Source organism: Hypanus sabinus, chromosome X1, assembly GCF_030144855.1.
Source record: "Hypanus sabinus isolate sHypSab1 chromosome X1, sHypSab1.hap1, whole genome shotgun sequence".
Taxonomy (NCBI): Eukaryota; Metazoa; Chordata; class Chondrichthyes; order Myliobatiformes; family Dasyatidae; genus Hypanus; species Hypanus sabinus.
Window position 1 is genome coordinate 26,280,518 of NC_082738.1, and position 20,389 is coordinate 26,300,906.

Here is a 20,389-nt window from a genome sequence, read left to right on the forward strand (position 1 = left end):
ATTTTGTGTGTGTCGCTCTGAGAGGAGAATCTGCAATCTAGCATCTGCAGAATCTCCCGTGCTTGCACCCCAAATCATTCCCACCTGACCTCCAACTCGTTCACCAAGTCTCCCCGCCCGCCTTCTCTCTTTCCTTTCACTGTAAAACGTTGGTGTAAATTGCTTCTTCGTAAGGCTTTAAAGTTCTTCGCTAATGATGAAGGCTTAGCGTAATTAATAGAGGTTTTCGCTTTTCCCGCTCGTGTGTTATTGGGCGGTGAGGACAGATTCAGCTCTCCTCCCCCGATTTCTCTGCTATTCCGCGAGCGTCCCGCTGGAGGGAATGGATTCCGGGGCTCGGCAACCACCACACCAGCAGTGACCGGCAAAGCTGCGGAGAAATCAGAATGCGGAATGCATCCGTTCATTTAACGAGTGGGATAAAACATGCATTCAGATGCATAACAGGTAAGAAGGAGCCCATTTGGCCTGAGCTGTTATATTTCCCCAGCTGACTGCAAGCAGAAACTGTGTTTCTTCCGATTTTTTTTTTAATCGAAAACGCAATCTGTCAAATATCATTCAATCAGGAAATGTGGTAAAATCCGTTGACATCAAACCGTTCACTCTAGCGGAATCCTTGAGTGATCCCAGGGAAAAGAAGCTTTGAAAACGGCTTCCCTCTACATGCTCTTCTATTTTTTTCTCAACTCAGCCATAAAGGATTTGTATGTGGGATAGTAGAATTAACAACACATACGACTGGTTTGTTTTATTTTGTAGCTTGGCAACCATTAAATGCAGAGAAAGACGAAATCCCGTCCTTGGATATTTCATTCAGTGTTGTTTGAGAGGTGAGTGCAAATGGGCCGCAGTCTTTATCCCATTGCAGCTGAAATGCATCTTTTTTTTTAGTAACTCTCTCTCTCTCTGATATGCTGTGAGATTGCAGTGTGGATTTCTGCAAAGCTTCGGTGGATGGGACTGCAGTCGCCCCAGCGCCGCGTATTTATTGGTCATGTCCAGTAGTAAGAACGGCGATCATTCTAAATCCATGCACAACTCTGGTTTGTCAATATTAAAATTCGTAACGAGTCATTTTGTTTTGAGGGGGCACTGTGTATTCTGCAGTAATATCACATGAGCATGTCAGCATGGTGGATGCAAGTTAAGGAGCTGCTTGTGATTTCTGTTGAACTCTAATTTACCGGAATGCAGCATTAGGCAGAAACATAGGATCAGCAACTTGTATTTACATAACGCATTCAAAGTCCCAAGATACTTCAGGGAACAAAACTGGGCACTGGGTGAGGAGGTTTCCGAGACAGGTGAAGGCTGGAGGGAAGAGATGGTTAAACAAGTGTCTTGGAAGGGAGCAGAGGAACAGATGAAAGGGAAAGCTACTTCCTCAGATGAGAGGGTGGTCCTATCAAGGGAGGCTAAACAGGTAGGGACTACATCAGAGTCTAGAAGAATTACTGGTGACCTTACTGAGACACAAAAGATAAACACAACAGATTCTACTGATGCTGGAAATCCAGAGTAACAACACACAAAATGCTGAAGGAACACAGCAGGTCAGGCAGCATCTATGAAAAGGAATAAACAGCTGATGTTTTGGGCTAAGATGATAAATGGTCTCTGTTTATTCCTTTCCATAAATGCTGCTGGACCTGCTGAGTTCCTCCAGTATTTTGTATGAGACACAAAAGAACCTATGGTGACCATGACAGGATAGATAGAAAGTTCTCAACCTGAAACCCTGATAGTCCATTTCCTTCCACAGATACTGTCTGACCCATTGAGTTCTTCCACAAATTGTTTTTTTTTCCCTCCAGGTTCCAGCATCTGTAATCTCTTGAGACTTCAAGGCAAGGTAAATGCTGATATGTTCCCAGTAGTGGGAAAGTCCTGAGTGAGGAGAAGTAGTTATAGGATTAGAGGGTGATCATTTAAAATGGAGGTGTGGAGAGATTTCATCTCACAAGGGGTCGTGAAACTCTGGCATTCTCTACCCCAGGGTGCAGAGCATTAGATATGTTTAAGATGGAGGTAGATAAATATTTCAAAGATTGGTGATTATGGATTATGTGGAACTGGCACTGAAGAGGAATTGAGGCCAGGGGTATACCAACCTTGATCAGAGTTCAAAGTTCAGAACAAATTTATTATCAAAGCACGCATATGTCACAATATACTACCCTGAGGTTCATTTCTTGCAGGCATTCACAGTAGAACAAAGAAATACGATAGAACCAATGAAAAACTACACACAAAGACTGACAAATAACCAATGTGCAAAAGAAGACAAGCTGTGCAAATACAATAAAAACAAATACTAATGATAAATAAATAAATAATACTGAGAACGTGGTCACTCTGAGTGTCAGGACAGGCTGGAGGAACCTTGTGTTCTTGTGTCAGTGATGGTGCAATTACAAATGGAGGAGTGCAGCTATCTCAAAGTGTTATGGGTCTGGTTACAGAACTAAGGACAGTGAGATTGTTGTGCGATTTGAAAACAAACTTGTGGATATTGGATGCGAGGTGTTCCCTGACCAGGAGCTCACTGTGGTGGTGGATGAATCGGACTTGCTGTGAGGTAGAATATGGTTTCAGATACAGTATTCTTCTGGTTTTGTGTTCACCTTTCAGTATGTTTCTTTTGGTCACCTCTGAATGTGCAGTTTGAGGAGCTGGTTTAACACCATGGGATCGTAGAAAAGTTTTCACCGGATCACTGCGGGACTCAGCCAGGGAGTCAGGTGTATTGCTTATTGAATATATGTTTGATTGAGGAGGGGGGATGGGAATGATACCAAGAACTCGACAGTCCTAGATCTAAACATAAGAAATTCTACAGATGCTGGAAATCCAGAGGAGCAAACACAAAATGCTGGAGGAGCTCAGCAGGTCAGGCAGCTTTTATGGAGAAGAATAAAGAGTTGACGTTTCGAGCCAAAACCCTTCATCAGGACTGGAAAGGAAAGGGAAAGAAGCCAGAATAAAAGGTGGGGGAGTGGAAGGAGTACAAGCTGGAAGGTGATGGCTGAAGCCAGGTGGGTGGGGAGGGAGGACGATGAGAAGCTGGAGGGTGATCGGTGGAAAAGGTAAAGGATGGCACGCTATTACAGCTCAGGGCGCCAGAGTTCAGAGTTCAGTTCTGGTGCCATCTTTAAGGAGTGTGTACATTCTCTCAGTGAGCACATGGATTTCCACCAGGTGTTACAGTTTCCTCCCACAGTCCAAAGACCTACTAGTTAGTAGATTAATTGGTCATTGTAAAATTGTCCTCCAACTAGGCTAGGGTTAAATAGATGAGTTGCTGGGCAGTGGAGCTTGTTGGGGCTGGAAGGGCCTGTTTGTGCTGTATCTCCAGATAAATAAATGAACAAGAAGGAATCTGATTAGAGAGGAGAGGAGTATCATGTGCAGTGCTCGCTGCCCCATTTTAGGAAGTGTGTGGAGGCTTATGGAGAGGGTGCAGAAGAGGTTCACCAGGATTTTGCCTGGATTAGAGGGTATGAACTATAAGGAGAGGTTGGAAGACCTTGGCTTGTTTTTGCTGGAGAATCAGAGGCTCTGGGGAAACCTGATAGAAGTTTATAATATTGTGACAGACAAAAATAGGGTAGACAGTCAATTTTTTCCCCAGGTTGTGATGCACTATCAATAACTCCAAAAGACTGGAAGTAGAGTAAATTCTGAAAGGCTTTTATTAGCAGTAAAACGGAGCACGTCCATGCTGGATGACTGTGGGACGACTGTGGGAGGAGCAGTGACACAATCACCTTTATGCAGGGGTCAGTGGGAGAAGCCACAGGAGCAGTCAGCAGAGAGGCGTGTCCAAACAGGTATACATGGTTTACCACAGGTTGGAAACATAAAATACTAGAGTGCATGGGTTTAAGGTGAGAGGGTGAAGTTTAAAGGGGATTCATGGGGTATTTATTTAGCACAGAGTGTGGTAGGTGCCCAGAATGGTCTGTCATGGAAGTGGTGGAAGCTGGTACGATGGCAGTGTTTATGAGGCATTTGGGCAGGTACACGGACAGGTAAAGAATAGAGGGATATAGGCCACGGGCAGGCAGAAGAGATTTTGGTTAATTTTTTTTTACAGAACTACAGAAGTTTATTCACTCACAAAATACACATAATAATCAGAGATTTACAATACTGTTTGCAATTTCAAAATAACATATGGTTACTATTATCTACAAATCACTCAACTCCCTGGGAGGCCTACTGTTCTCGGAAATCCCCCCATTGTGCCCAAAGAGACTGCATGCTCCCTCACCAAGAACACTTGGGCACAAGCATAACCCTGGAGGAGGGGTAGAGCCTGCCGCCTGGACCTGTGAATGGCTCAAGAGCAAGGCCACCAGCATATCCCCTCTTGTTCGGCACAACATTGTGGGCCAAAGGGCTTACTCCTGTGCTGTACTGTTCTATGTTCTACATTCTCTATCAGTTTACAATATTATTCAGAGGGCAAAATGGGCAGTAAAGGAAAAAAGGGAGTGGGGAGCATTGGGGACCTCCTCAAACAGGGTGCTTATTTTATCGAGGCAATGGGATTGTTGGAGGAGTCAGGAGTCTTGAGCAGTGAGTGATCTCTCTGGGAGTAGTGACCAAGAGGGAAGGTCTGAGTACCACATACAAAACCAAGTGCACTAGGCTGGACCAGAGCGGATGTTAGAAAGGTGAAATACAAGGTAGAAGAGGTGAAGTGAAAAGAAAGTGGGGATTTTGATCAAGAAAGGGATAACAAAGATTTAGATTAACTCTCAATGTTGGGACAAAAACATGTTCACGCGTCAAGATGCTGATTACATATAAGGGATTAGAAATGTGCAAACATTTGAACAAGGGGGTGCATGGAATTCATTGCTGCAATAAAAATAAATACAGGAATATGAGGAAGATTTGGGAAGACACTGAGAAGTGGCCAAAAAAAGGAAGGGACGAGGACTTGGGGGGGTGGGGTGAGGAAGAAGGATCGGGCAGTTAGCTAGTTAAGAACTTCAGTGCTTACAGAATGGGGAGAATATTGGGGAGGAGACTGATCATGAAATGGTTAAATCTGAAATAACAGAGCATGATAAGTAGATGAAATGGAATTGGGAATTATTCATTAAGTACATTGAAACCCATAATCAAAATTAACTGTACTGTATGCAAATTAATTTGTTCCCTAAATAAAAAGTAACTACCTTGTTGGAAATTGCACTGAAAGTTATTGGGACAGGTGCATTTGCAAGATGATGATTTAGTTTCAAGAACACAATGGCCCTATGCCACCAGAGGTGCCATTTGCACAGATGAATTGTTGGAAAAATATGTGTTTGAGTCTTGCATCTTTGGATCAGATGGTATTGGTAGACTGGTCCATAGCAGGGGATTAAGTTGCCCAGGCAAATTGTACAAGGGGTGTAGAAGGCGTGTACCCCAGTAGAAGGCATCTTGTCGATTGCTGGGTTATTGTGGTTTCTTTATATTGAGCAATATAGATAAGAAATATGGAAATGGAATGCATTCATGTAACTAAGCTTTTATTTTATTTCTTATTTTATTGAGATACAGTGCAGACTAGGCCCTTCCAGCCCTTTGAGACACACTGGCCCAGCAATCCTCAATTTAATCCTAGCCTAATCACAGGACAATTTACATTGACCAATTAATCAACCAGCCAGTATGTCTTTAGACTGGAGCACCCAGAGGAAACCCAAGTGGTCACAAGGAGAACATACAAGCTCCTCTCAGGCAGCGGCGGGAATTGAACCCGGATCGCTGGCACTGTAAAGCGTTGTGCTAACCACTATGCTACCGTGCCACCCATTGAAAGTTGGGCATTGGAGGTAGTCAGAATCAGAATCAGCTTTGTTATCTTTAAATTTATTAATAAATGTATTTATTGTCTTTAAATTTATTGTTCTGCGACAGCAGTACAACGCAAGATATAAAGAATTACAATAAATTATAATAAAAAATAAACAGTGCAAAAGGAAGTGAGGCAGTGTTCATGCACTGTTGTAATAAGAAGAAGGCAGGGGTCTCAGATGGTGAGGGTCCTTAATGATGGATGCTGCCACCTTGAGGCCCTGTCTTTTGAATATGTCCTTGATGGTGGGGAGGCTTTTGCCTGAGATGGAGATGACTGAGTCTATGACCCTCTGCAGCCTCTTTCGATGGTTAGCGAATAAGATCTAATATTCATTGTATAATTGGTCAACCACCTCTCTCAACCCACACAATTTTAATAAATTCTGTCATAATAATGTTAATCACTAACTACAGGACAATTCACAGTCTCAACGCCTGTGATTCACTGCCAGTGAAACAATGAAAATAAGCTTGGAATTACTTGAATCAGTGTATTGGGGTAACAGCACAAATATTAAAATGATTAAAATGATTGTGAGCTAGAATATTATACCCACACCATTTCAAATTATTAAAATGAAGTCTTTAAAATAAATCACACAAAATGCTGGAGGAACTCAGCAGGCCAAGCAGCATCTATGGAAAGGAGTAAACAGTCGACGTTTCAGGCCGAGACCCTTCATCAGGACTGGATGACGAAGGGTCTTGGCCTGAAACGTCGACTATTTACTCTTTTCCATAGTTGCTGTCTGGCCTGCTGAGTTCCTCCAGCATTTTGTGTGTGTTGCTCGGATTTCCAGCACCTGCAGATTTTCTCACGTTTGTTTTCTTTAAAACTTCAAGCTGTTGAGGCTTGTACCTGTTCACAACTTCTAACTTTATCCTCCCAGTGAAGTTTTCAAGATGGAAAACAGAGGAAAGTCACTTTGTGAAAGCTGCACGTTTCTCATTTGTCAGGTCCTAAAATACCCTTCATGTAAATTTAATAGATCAGGGTTCAATCTTGACCTCCACTGGTGTCAGTGTGGAATTTGTATGTTCTCCTCATGACCACAGGGGCTTCCTCTATTTTATTCCCACATCCCGAAGATTAATTTATTAAGACCGCGTGGAATAGGCCCTTCCGGTCCTTTAGGCCATGTGGCCCAGCATTTACTGATTTAACCCTGGCCTAATCTCGGGACAATTTACTATGCCCAATTAACCTACCAACCGGTATGTCTTTAGACTGTGGGAGGAAACCAGAGCACCCAGAGGAAACCCACACCGTCACAGGGAGAACGTGCAAACTCCTCACAGATGGGTGGAGGAAAGATGTGCAGGTTGGTGGATTAATTAGTGACTAGATTGCCCCTGGTGTGTGAATGAGGGGTAGCATCTGGAGGGAGTTGATGTGGGGAGAATAAAATGGGATCAGTGTAGATGGATTGTTGAAGGTTGTCACAGAGACAGTGAACCAGAGGGCTTGTTTCCATGCTGTATGACTCTTATGATTTAACCCAGAGTACCACGGACTAATATTTCTGATATGATGGCACGTTTGTGCTGTAAGTGGAAGACTCATCAGATTAACTTGTGTATGTGTGAGCTGGTACGGCTGGCCCAACAATCTTATCTCCTTAACTAATGAGATTTATGAAAGGATAGGGAAGGAAAGAGAGAATTCATCAAATCAGACAGAAAAAGAAAATTGAAGCAGAAGAAAGGGAGAAAGAGAAAGACAAAGTCTCTTTTTTGAAAAGATGTGAATACTTTTGAATCTTTAACAACTATTTACTAAATGTAAGAATGAGACTGAGTGGTTTCAGTCATCCCCTGTCTGGGTTAGAAAAGTTGACTGGCATTGCACTGATAATTATCACCATTCTTCTTAATTACCAGATTGAAATTTATGTGGTGAGTTTAATTGGTGTAAATCCAGCAAGTTCCTCAGAGTAGCAAGTATGGCTGAGGGCCAGTTGCAATGGATATGAAAAGGTGGTTAACCATGTCTGGGAGAACAGATTCTGCTTGTTCCCCTGAACTTGCTGGCTGATTTACACATTAATGAAAAGGCCAGCCTCTCTCTAAGTACATCTGAGATGATGTATCTGAAAACAGATGGCATTGTGGGGGTAAGAACATGCAGTGATGTCACTGGAATCATATCCAATCTACACCTCAATATAGTGCATGATTGAAATATTCCGTCTGAGACTTATAATTTGAATGTTAATTACTTTTCTATAAATAGGCAAGTTTTCTGGCTCAGATATTCCCTGCTTGAATCTTCTCCTCTCATCCCTCCTGCAATCTTCATTTTCTTCGAATAGAGTAAACCTGCTTCTGTGTACATGTGACATTCCCTCAAGGGGAAACAGTTTTCTGGGAGCAAGGAATCTGTGGATAAGATGCTGAGGTGATTTGACAGGGCGGATGCGTATGACTGTGAGCTCAGACTAACCAAGGACCATTGCCTCAGGATAAGGGACCGGCTGCTTTTTCACTGAACTAGTTGCTCATGGGGTTGTGGTCTTTAGAACTTTCTACCTCAGAGAGCCATGGAGGTGGAGTGTATTGAAGGCTTAGGTGGATTTTTAGTCTTCAGGGGAATTAAGGGATATAGAGATTATGCAGAAGAGTGGACCAGTGACAGGGTCAGCCATGAACTGAAGTGGTCAAATGGCCTATTATTGTTGCTATCCCATGATGTCCGCACCTCTTCCTGGTAATTATAGTTGAGACCAGTTTGTCTAAAGTTGAAATCATTCAGTTAATAAACTGGACTAGTGAGCTCAAGTGAAAAGTAGCGATCCTTCACTGACATTGTGTTAGATGAAGGAGCGTGGGCAAGTTAAGCTATCTTTTTCTTAAAACTTGAAACTAAAACACAACATTCTGCAATTGGCAAAATGACAGATTGCAAAGAATCTGGTCTTGTTCTTCACAAAGTGTCACGTGATGAGCCCAATTCTCCAATTGTCATGGCAAGAGGGAGAGGATTTTTTTTTAAAAAGGAGCATTTGGAAAAACACTTCAGTCAACACTCTTCAAAATATAGAATCTGCACGGTGTTACTGCTTGAAGGCATTGCTGCCTTTGATTTCAATGATTCTGATCTCTATGGATTTACAGTGTGCAGAGTGCACAGTACATTAATTCATTGTTGGAAGTGGGTGACCTCAGTCACTTGTTCTTTGTTTCTTTGGCTTTGGAAATGAACAGTGGCCTCAGAAAGAGAAGGAGCTTGTGACAAGAATTAAGGAGGGTCACTGAGATCATTTGTGGACGGGTGGTACTGCATGGATTTTGAAAACTCTGCATTGCAACTGTGTGAAGGAGGATTGAAAGAAGCAAGAGTTTCTAAAGTTTTGAAGTTTCAGGGAAGAAGGGAGACCGAGGCAGAGGGATATAACTTGTTTTTAACTCGGGACAAAGATCTATTAATGGAGGTTAATGAACAGAGAGCTGGCCTTAGTGGATTATTAATATCAACACAGACCAAATGGCTTGTTTCTTCTTGTAAATATGAAACAATTCTTTGTGTGTAATTAAGGAGACATTGATCATTAGGATGGCACAGCTGGTATACCACCACCTCACAACTGTACCCAGCCAAGTTCAACCCTGACTTTGTGTGTGACCGTGCGTGTTTCCCTCAGGTGCTCTGCTTTCTTCCTCAGCACAAACTGGGCCTTTTCTGTGCTTAATATATCTATGACTAACAGCACAAAGGGAGAAAGGGAGCGACGAAAACAGGATTGATAGAATTTGGAGGCTAGAGAAGGATCACTTCTTGGATATTGAAGTGATGCACCATCAATAACTCTCGGAGACAGGAGGCGAACGATAGGCTTTTATTAGCTACAAGAAACCACGATTAGCAGCAAGCGACCACCACACAACATTCTGGAGACTGAGGGAGGAGCAGTACCTCCAATCGCCTTTATACCAGGGTCTGTGGGAGGAGCCACAGGAGCAGTCAGCAGGGGGAGTGTCCTGACAGGGATATGTAGTTCACCACATGGAGGCAGCATTCAGGTTTTGATCAAAATTGGGCTTTCTCAAGAGTTACGGAAAGAATTACCACAAAGATGAAGCCATTTCTTTGGGAGGAAGCTTTAGTACTGACAAAAATAGAGGCATGAGCATTGAATTCTTCAATTTCAGGTATCCTCCATGCTCCTTCCTTATCCCTTTACTCTCTCCCCCTGATCTATCAAGTTCCACCCTGCCCTCCCTCACCCACTCCATCTGCCCATCACCCACACACTCTCCCCGCTGTTCCCATCTGCCCTCCCCATTTCTATTATTTGGTTCCATGCTCCCCTTCACTCTCCAATCAGACCCACCATCTGCAGCCCTTTGTCACCTCTGCCTCTCACCTCCCAGCCCGTGTCAGAATCTCCACTCTCCCCTCCTCCGTCTTCCAATTACCCTCCTCACCTGGATCTACCCCTTCCCCTCTATGTCTTATCCCAAAATGTCGACTGTCTGTTTCCTTCCACAGATATTGCCCAACCCATTGAGTTCCTCCAGCTGATTGATTATTGCTCCAGATTCCAACATCTGCCCTTCCTGGTGTCCCCATCCCTTGATTCTCTGAAAGAAATCTATCCAAAAGAAATTGGTCCTGAATACAGTCAGTGACTGAATCTTCACAACCTTTTGGGAGAAAGAATTCCAAAGAATCACCACACTCTGGGTGAAGCAATTTCTTCCCGTTCTTGATCTGCTTGGTCAATTCTAATTTTGATGTGACCCATGGTTCAGTACACACCAGCCAGGGAGACATCTTGACCTTGTCTAGTCTCATAAAATTTTTGAACCTTTCAGTGAAATCATATCTTAATCTCCTCAGTTTTGGAAGGAATCAGTTCAGTCTGCTTAATTTCCCCTCAAGAGGTACAGTGTCTTCCCATGAATCATAGAGTGATACTGTTCTCTCTCAGACTCCTGTAATCATGTCCTCTGATACTAAGCATTGGAGATTGAAAGGCTAGAAATTGGAGCTTATAGTGCCCATTTTGATGTACAAATAATTCAGGAAGACTCCATCGCAGTTATCTTTACGCAATTGCCCCCATTTCCTTTCATCCCAAAATTGGACCAAGTACTTCCAGGCTCAGTGGTGGTTTCAGTGGCTTGCTTTGTGCACATGGTAACGTCACTAATACTCTGTCTTACTGATGGAGCCTGATGCATAACATGTGAGCATTGCTTTTCATTCATAGTAAAGCTACGAACAAACCTTACAGCAAGTCAACGAGGAGACAAGTGAAAGGGCATAAACTGAGACACCAGCATATTTGTTGCTCCTGCATCTGCCTGTCTGAATTTGCAACACTGTGCATATTTGTTACATAATTTATGGGTCTCACAGAGCTTACTGCAGTCTTAGAAATCCATGCACAGCACGGATACACTGTGTTCTCTGCTTAACTAATGAGCCCGGTCTTGTACTTGTGTAGGATGGGGACTTGACTGGTGAGGAGGACTGTGGGGGACGTTGGCAGTTGACAGTCGGTCACACACAGCTGATGCAATAAAGTCACATTATTTTCCCCCAACCAACACCAGTTCCCATGGTTCCCTGTGGCAAAGATGTGGCCACCTTGAGCTCTTTGGTTGGCTTGGGAACTGTACAAAGCACATTTTAATGCACCAGTAAAAATTTCTTATAAGTACATTTTCACAACTTTGTGATTTATGAATAGAGGGGTGTTGCTAATTGGTCACCAATGACCTAATAAGGATAAACTGTTATTGAAGGCCCCTGCATTTAACTTGATGGGCTGAGAAGAGAAAATACTATTGTGCAGTTATTGAGTGATAGAGGTGTAAGTTTTCACAAATAGGACGAGGATGACTGGTTGAGACATCGCACAGGAGAGAAACATCAGCTTCCCCAAACTTAGTATCAGCCAACCACAGGCCTGTGACTGCTGTTCAGTAAGCCTGGACCTCTGGGTCAGTAGCTTGGTCGGTTGCCATGCCGATGGCATAGTCAACCCCTATGACCTCAATGGCTGGCTGTGAGAGTCAATCATCCACGGCATTATATTTCCCCTTGATATGTTGGAAAGAACTTATCTGGTATCATCAAGTGCCCTGGTCGTGTCTGCTGACCAGTCAAGCACGTGATTAGGGCTATTGCCTTTAAGCACACTATACAAGGGAAGCATAAGTTTAGCAGCTTGCCGAATGAAGTGATAGAAATTCACCATGCCTAAAAACTCCTGCAGTTTTTCAGTAGTGTGGGGTGGTGGAAAATCCATAATAGTGGCTGCTTTTGATGGGGGGGTTGGTTTGACACCTCCTGCGGAGACGTGTTGGCTGAGAAAGTTAGTGGTTGACAACCCAAGCTGGCACTTAGCAGGGTTTGTAATCAACCCGCGTTAGCATAAGTGCTGGAAAAGCGTGCAGGGATGAGATACGTGTTCGTATTTGGGTGCACTGGCGATAAGTATGTGCCACTGTCACTTTGAAACAGGAACAGGTGAGGGAGCGGGTGTGGAGGGAGAGAGAGAGGGAGAGAGAAAATGCAGAGAAGGCATTTAAGCAGAGCTGAAGGAAGATGTGGTTTAGAGTGCACTAGGCTGTTACCCCTTCATGAAAATGACTTGGCCACTTCATCACATTCCTCTCCCTCTGTATCCTCCCCTCCCCTCACCCCCCCCCTCCCCCCCACTCTGCTCTTCGGGGTTGAGTGAAGGAAGCGTGGACAAAGGTCTTCAGTTGCCAGTGTTAATGACTGGTAGGGTGTTGTCACCTGTTCATTTAGTTCAAATGCAGCCAAATGAGCAACACAGCTATGCTCCAGTTTTCTGTAACATGCTGAGTGCTGTTGACCCAGGGCACATTATCCTCCCACCTCACCCCCTCTTCTCTGTCCCATCCCATCCCATCCTAACTTCTGTAATCTTTCCAGCCAGCCAAAAGAATAGGTACAATCACAGCCAGTGAACCCCATCAACATACGCTGGTCTGGTGCAGAAATGGGCAGTACCTCCAGCCTGGCGTTTTTGGAAGGTAGCAAGACAGGACTATCTAAGTTAATGGGGTTCCTTACTTTCTGAAGAGTTTGGGTGCAGTCAGTGACACCACAGGCAGCCATGGTGCCCCTTCAACCTCCAGACAGAGAGGGTTATCACCGTGTGCATAGCTCATTCCATACCTCCTTTCAATGCAGAGTCAATGCTCTAATGTAGGAAGTGTGGTGGGCCAATTTGTGCATAGCAAGATCCCACAAACTAACTGATAATTGCTTTTTGTTGTGGCAATGCTGGTTGAGGAATATATAGTGACAGGAAGATCTCCGGTGCTTTTTTCCCCCAAAAAGGTGCAGTTGAGGTCCTTTGTGCCTGTAGCAGGATTTACTGACTTGCCTGAAAAGGGAGTTTTGGACTGCTCCTTTAGTATTCAACTTCCTGCAGTGGTGGGATGAATGCAGAACCTTCTGCCTGCACTGCAACCTATCACTGACTGCCTTAGTTTTTATGTAATGTGTGTGGGGGAAACCCTCATACAGTAGTTAAATAAAGAAGTTGCATGATTACCGCACTTACAGCAAGCAGGAGAACTCAGATAAATCTCTGAACCTGCTTATTGACATTCATATATATTCACTGCACTGTGACTTTGAATGTGATCAACTTTGATAGTATTATAAATCCAATAATATTTAATTCTGTCCTGGAACCAAAGTCAACTCAGGTTTGCAAGAATTTTACGCTAATCTGGGTACACAAATTCATTTTGGTAGTTCCCCTTGCCACCAAGTAGTTCTGATGGAGATGTGTTTGGAATTTGCTTTGGCATTTACAATCCCAAGAATAAAAATTGGACTTCCAAAATTGATCAAATTATGGGCAGATGAACCTTGTTTCACCAACTACTGCCCATTAGATGTGTAGATCCATCATCTGCATGCAGAATCTATAAAGATGGGAGGAGCAAAAATTTCAAGCAGTATCGTTTCTCTTCTCACAACACAGAACAAAACCGCGTGACTGCATTAGGCATAAAGTAGGTGTGATTCATCACTTAAAGTTATTTCAGTGGAGGCTGAGGTAATAATATTTTTCTAAAGATTTTACTAGATTCTAAAACTGAAAATAATCATTGACATGGAAAATAACTCGCAAACCTCACCAAGAACGTTTTGATAATGATTTTCAATTTGCACATCTTTATCTCACTTGATGAGTTGCCTGAAATAAGCGTTCAATCTTTCAGTTCATTTTATAGAAACTGAGCACAAAATCTGTATTCGTAAGCAGCTAGGAAGGTGGATGTTTTTCCTTCCTACAGTGTTAAAGCCAATATCTTGGTGGAAGGAAGAATGCACAAAGATTTCAATGGATGCATTAACACGGACCTTTGGAAATGCATCCTCAATCTAATAATACCATTCTTGTAACCTGCTGGAATGTTTCATATAGTTCTAAGTACATTTCTTATCAAGGTATGTATACTATATACAACCTTGAGATTTGTCTCCTTACAGCCACAAAACAAACAAACCCAATAGAACCCAGTGAAACAAAAGACCATCACCTTAAACCAGAACCTTAAGAAGTTGAAATGTTTTACTGTATGTCACCTGCACCGATATCCAACTGTACCACAAAATGTGTTTGTTCTAGATTAGGACCTGTTCTTCTGGGAAATATATCAGACTATTTTACACAATGTCCTTCAAGCAAAGAGGGAAAAATATCTAATTAAGAAGCAGGTTTTAAAGTACTTTGTCAAAATACTTTCCATAATTAAGATAGCTGTTTTTATAGAAATGTTCTCTCTCTGGATGATAAAATGAGATCACCATTGAGAATCTGACTGAAGGTCTTAATCTTGAGACTGATTTTGATGAGCTGAACCATTCTCATGGCACTTTAAGCCAAATTGGCGCATGTATAATTTAGAAGTAGGACGTAAATAATCGAAGTTGGTGGAAGACTTCCTTTGAGTATCCCGACAAGAAACCGACCAAATTGTTAAGCTCAGGCTTCCAATCCCAGTCTGAAATAATTATTATGAAAATGCTTTTGAGCTCTGCAGCACAGTGTTGAGACAGAGGAACGTGCGACTTAAGTCAAAGTTTTGTGAAAGTAGGGTAACGCGTCCAGCTGAATGATAGGTGTCACCGTGAGCACTGGCAACGGCAGAACCCAGGTGTGGAGGAACAGCAGACTCCCACATGAAGACAGAAACTAGAGGTTATACATGGAATTCCAACAGAACATCAGTGGCATGACTGAGAGACACCACAAGACAAATCATTCTCCACACAAGGACACCATGATGAGCACTAAACAGGAGTCTTCCTTAAATAATCATAGAAAGCGGAAAACCCATGCCAGTCATAATTAACTTGATAAGATTAAACAGAAAGCACAAGGCTTAATTACTCTCATTAAGACAATTAGTAAATAGAAATGTGTGAGAAACTTCGAAGCCCAATTCTCTATGGCACACCACAGAGGCCCGCAGGGCGCATGACAGACAGGATGTCTCATGTTAACTTTATTGATGTGCCAAAAAGTCCCAGGAGTTTCAATGGCAGCAAGAAACCAAATCAAATCTAAGAAGGAAGAAACTCTGTGAACCTCATGGAAATCTACATAAGAACATAGAACATAGAGCATTACAGCACAGTATAGGCTCTTTGTTGTGCCAATCTTTAACCTTCTAAGAGCAATTTAACCCTCCTCCTACATGGCTCTCCAGTTTTCTTTCATCCATGTGTCTCTCTTAAGAGTTTCTTGAATGCCCCTAATGTATTTGCCTCTAACACCACCCCTGGCAGGGCATCCCATGGACTCAACTATCTGTATTAAAAAGCTTACCTCTGACACCTCCCCCCCCCCCCCCCCCCGTGCTTTCCTCCAATCACCTTAAAATTATGCCCCCTGGTATTAGCCATTTCTGCCCTGGGAAAAAGTCCCTACCTGTATGCTCAATCTATGCCTCTTATCATCTTGTACACCTCCATCAAGTCACCTCACATCCTCCTTCACTCCAAAGAGAAAGGCCCTACCTAGCTCACTCAACTATGCTCACAAGACATGCTCTCCAATCCAGGCAGCATCCTGGTAAATCTCATCTGCACCCTTTCTAAAATTTTCACATCCTCCCTATAATGAGCTGACCATAACTGAGCACTATATTCCAAGTGTGATCTAACCATAGTTTTATGGAGTTGCAACATTGCCTGCTAAGATATTCTCACATGAGCTAATGTTGTTTGATTCAAACTTCAGCATCACAGGAGGTTGTTGGCGACCCTTGGGTGAGTCAAGGGCAACTTGCTCCAGACAGGAAGTTAGGCTTCATCTCTGGAGCTTGTTGCTAGGCAACTCGATGTCACCACCCAGAGGTGGGTGCTGGCTGATCGCCGCCATGACAAGCAATGGTCTCAGGTAGCTCGTCTCAGGCTGTCGCTTTTCCACTGCTTGTGGAGGGTCTGATAAGAATCAAACACAGTACTGGTCATGTCCGTGGGATCCTTTATTGTTGCTGAAAAGCGATCACTTTGATCAGGCTGAGCTAACAACAAGACAATCTGTGCTGAAGACTGTCATTCTTATCTGACAGCCAATGTTATACAGTACATCATGGTACATTCAGTTCTTAGAGGCGCCCTTTCACATACACACTTCAAGTACACTGTCCTCTGAATGCTTTTCTACCCAAGATGTCTGCATCGAACAAACCTCTTTGCCTGCACATAATCCATATCCCTCCATTCCCTGCATATGTTTCTGCCTTTCTAATAGCCCTCAACCACCACCCTTGTATCTGATTCCACCATCACTCCTGGCAGTGTGTTCAAGGCACCCACCACACTGTATTTTAAAAAAAACTTGCCCTGTCCATCTCCTTTAAACTTTCCCACTTCTCACCTTACATGCATGCCTTCTAGTACTTAACATTTCTACCTAGGGAAACAGATTCTGACTGTCTGCACTCTCTGTGTCTCTTGTAATTTTATATCCTTCTATCAGTTCTCCCCTCAGTTCCCGCTGCTCCGGAGAAAACAATTTGTCCAATCTCTCCTCATAGCTAATACTTTCTAATCCGGATAACATCTTGGTAAACCTCTTCTGTACTCGTTATAAAGTCTCCACATCCTTCCCGTAATGGGGGCAACCAGAACTGCACAAAATGCTTCAAGTGTGGCCTAATCAAAGTTTTAAATGGCTGCCGCACAGCTTTCTGACTCTGATGCTCAATACCTTCAATTCTTCAGGAAAAAGAAATGATAAGATTTTCAGGTGTAGAGTAAATCAACGAATATGGGGTTAATGCAGGACGGTGGTGCTGAGGTAAAAGATCGGCTGGTGTTGTATTGAATGGGAGAGCAATCTTGTAGTCTTTTAACTGTTTATATAATTAGATAATTATTAACAGAGCTATAAATACTCAATCATAAATGCACTCATGCCTTTGATCTTCTTGTCCACAAAGCTCTTCACTAAGAGCTGTGCTGAGCATCTCTGAGGTGGCTACTTATGCATGGGTGCTGCGAGTTGGTCTCACACACAGACAGTGTGGAATCCCGCACCCTGACTGTCACATCGCCATAATTATCCCCAGAACCCTGAACACATTGTTTCACTGGCTGCAGCTCCACGTTTCCTCGATAGCACTTGTATTCAATGCAGACTTTACATAAACTTTAGCACTACCATCTAATTAAAATCTACAACACACTCAATTATAGTGTGTTGAGCTCATTTGTAAATGGTGTGAACTCAACAGCAGCGGTCCTCAGCTGGCCTTTGATCTAAACTGTTCTCTTGCCTCCATTCCTGTACTGTCTCCCATGTCAACTTCTTTTCCAGGTCCTGAACTATGTTTCTTTCTTTTCTTGGTGGAACACAGCAGGCCAGGCAGCATCTATAGGAAGAAGTACAGATGACGTTTTGGACTGAGTCCCTTCGTCAGGACTAACTGAAAGAAAAGATAGTAAGAGCTTTGAAAGTGGGAGGGGGAGGGGGAAATCCGAAATGATAGGAGAAGACCGGAGGGGGTGGGATGAAGCTAAGAACTGGGAAGTTGATTGGCAAAAGGGATACAGAGCTGGAGAAGGGAAAGGATCATGGGACGAGAGGGAGGCCTAGGGAGAAAGAAAGGGGGAGGGGAGCACCAGAGGGAGATGGAGAGCAGGCAAGGAGTGATTGTGAGAGGGACAGAGAGAGAAAAGAGAGAATAAAGGGGAGGGGAAAATAATAAATAAATAAGGGATGGGGTAAAAAGGGGAGGAGGGGCATTAATGGAAGTTAGAGAAGTCAATGTTCACGCCATCAGGTTGGGAGTTACCCAGACGGAATATAAGGTGTTGTTCCTCCAACCTGAGGGTGGTTTCATCTTGACAGTAGAGGAGGCCATGGATAGACATATCAGAATGGAAATGGGACGTGGAATTAAAATGTGTGGCCACTGGGAGATTCTGCTTTCTCTGGCGGACCGAGCGTAGTTGTTCAGCAAAACGGTCTCCCAGTCTGCGTCGGGTCTCACCAATATATAAAAGGCCACACCGGGAGCACCGGACGTAGTATATCACACTAGCCGACTCACATGTGAAGTGTCGCCTCACCTGGAAGGACTGTCTGGGGCTCTGAATGGTGGTGAGGGAGGAAGTGTAAGGGCAGGTGTAGCACTTGTTCCGCTTACAAGGATAAGTGCCAGGAGGGAGATCAGTGGGAAGGGATGGGGGGGACAAGTGGACAAGGGAGTCGCATAGGGAGCGATCCCTGTGGAAAGCAGAAAGAGGGGAGGGAAAGATGAGCTTGGCAGTAGGATCCCATTGGAGGTGGCGGAAGTTATGGAGAATTATATGTTGGACCCAGAGGGGTGGTAGGTGAGGACAAGGGGAACCCTATCCCGAGTGGGGTGGCAGGCGGATGGGGTGAGAGCAGATTGCATGAAATGGGAGAGATGCGTTTGAGAGCAGAGTTGATGGTGGATGAAGGGGAGCCCCTTTGTTTAAAAAAGGAAGACATCTTCTTTGTCCTGGAATGAAAAGCCACATTCTGAGAGCAGATGCGGCGGAGATGGGGGAATTGTGAGAAGGGGATGGCATTTTTGCAAGAGACAGGGTGGGAAGAGGAATAGTCCAGGTAGCTGTGAGAGTCTGTAGGCTTATAGTAGATATCAGTAGATAGGCCATCTCCAGAGATGGAGACAGAAAGATCAAGAAAGGGGAGGGAGGTGTCAGAAATGGACCAGGTAAGTTTGAGGGCAGGGTGAAGTTTGGAGGCAAAGTTAATGAAGTCAACGAGCTCAGCATGCGTGCAAGAGGCAACGCCAATGCAGTCGTCGATGTAGCGAAGGAAAAGAAGGGGACGGATACCCAATAAGGCTTGGAACATAGACTGTTGCACAAAGCCAGCAAAAAGGCAGGCATAGCTGGGACCCATACGGGTGCCCATGGCTACACCCTTGGTTTGGAGGAAGTGGAAGAAGCCAAAGGAGAAATTATTGAGAGTAAGGACTAATTCTGCTAGATGGAGGGGAGTGGTGGTAGAGGGGAATTGGTTAGGTCTGGAATCCAAAAAAAAGTGGAGAGCTTTGAGACCATCTTGGTAGGGGATGGAGGTATATAGGGACTGGACATCCATGGTGAAAATAAGGTGGTGAGGGCCAGGAAACTTAAAATCATTGAAAAAATGCAAAGCGTGAGAAGCGTCACGAACATAGCTGGGAAGAGATTGAGCAAGGGGGGATAAGACATTGTCGAGGTATGCAGAAATGAGTTCAGTGGGGCAGGAGCAAGCTGAGACAATGGATCTACCTGGACAGGCAGGTTTGTGAAACGGGAAGTGTGGGGTGTGGGAACTATGAGGGTGGCAGTGGATGGGAGATCCCCAGAGCTGATAAGGTTGGTGATGGTGTGGGAGACAGTGGCCTGGTTCACTCAGGTTGGAGGAACAACACCTTATATTCCGTCTGGGTAGCCTGCAACCTGATGGCATGAACATTGACTTCTCTAACTTCCTTTAATGCCCCTCCTCCCCTTCTTACCCCATCTCTTATTGATTTATCTATCTATTATTTCCCTCTCCTTTTTTCTCTCTCTGACCCTTTCATAATCACTCCTTGCCTGCTCTCCATCTCCCTCTGGTGCTCCCCCCCCCCCCCCTTTCTTTCTCCTGAGGCCTCCCTCTCGTCCCATGATCCTTTCCCTTCTCCAGCTCTGTATCCCTTTTGCCAATCAACTTCCCAGTTCTTAGCTTCATCCCTCCCCCTCCTGTCTTCTCCTATCATTTCGGATTTCCCCCTCCCCCTCCCACTTTCAAATCTCTTACTATCTTTTCTTTCAGTTAGTCCTGACAAAGGGTCTAGACCTGAAACATCTACTGTACTTTTCCTTATAGATGCTGCCTGGCCTGCTGCGTTCCACCAGCATTTTGTGTGTGTTGCTTGAATTTCCAGCATCTGCAGATTTCCTTGTGTTTGTGTTCTTTCTTTTCCTTTCCCCTTTGAACTTTGCTGTTGATCCACTTCCTGCTCCTCCTCCACAACAGTACACTCACGGGCC

The 20,389-nt window shown here is 44.0% G+C and overlaps 1 protein-coding gene across 1 annotated transcript in view; it reads left to right on the forward strand.

Moving 5' to 3' along the window:
• Positions 1-217: 217 nt before the first annotated feature.
• The window catches only part of b4galnt1b (beta-1,4-N-acetyl-galactosaminyl transferase 1b), a 133,039-nt gene continuing 112,867 nt past the window's right edge, over positions 218-20,389 (forward strand). The window contains exons 1-2 of the mRNA XM_059956115.1: positions 218-447; positions 763-833. Coding sequence (XP_059812098.1) covers positions 778-833 — 56 coding nt within the window. The 5' untranslated portion in view covers positions 218-447; positions 763-777. The remainder of the gene's footprint in view (positions 448-762; positions 834-20,389) is intronic.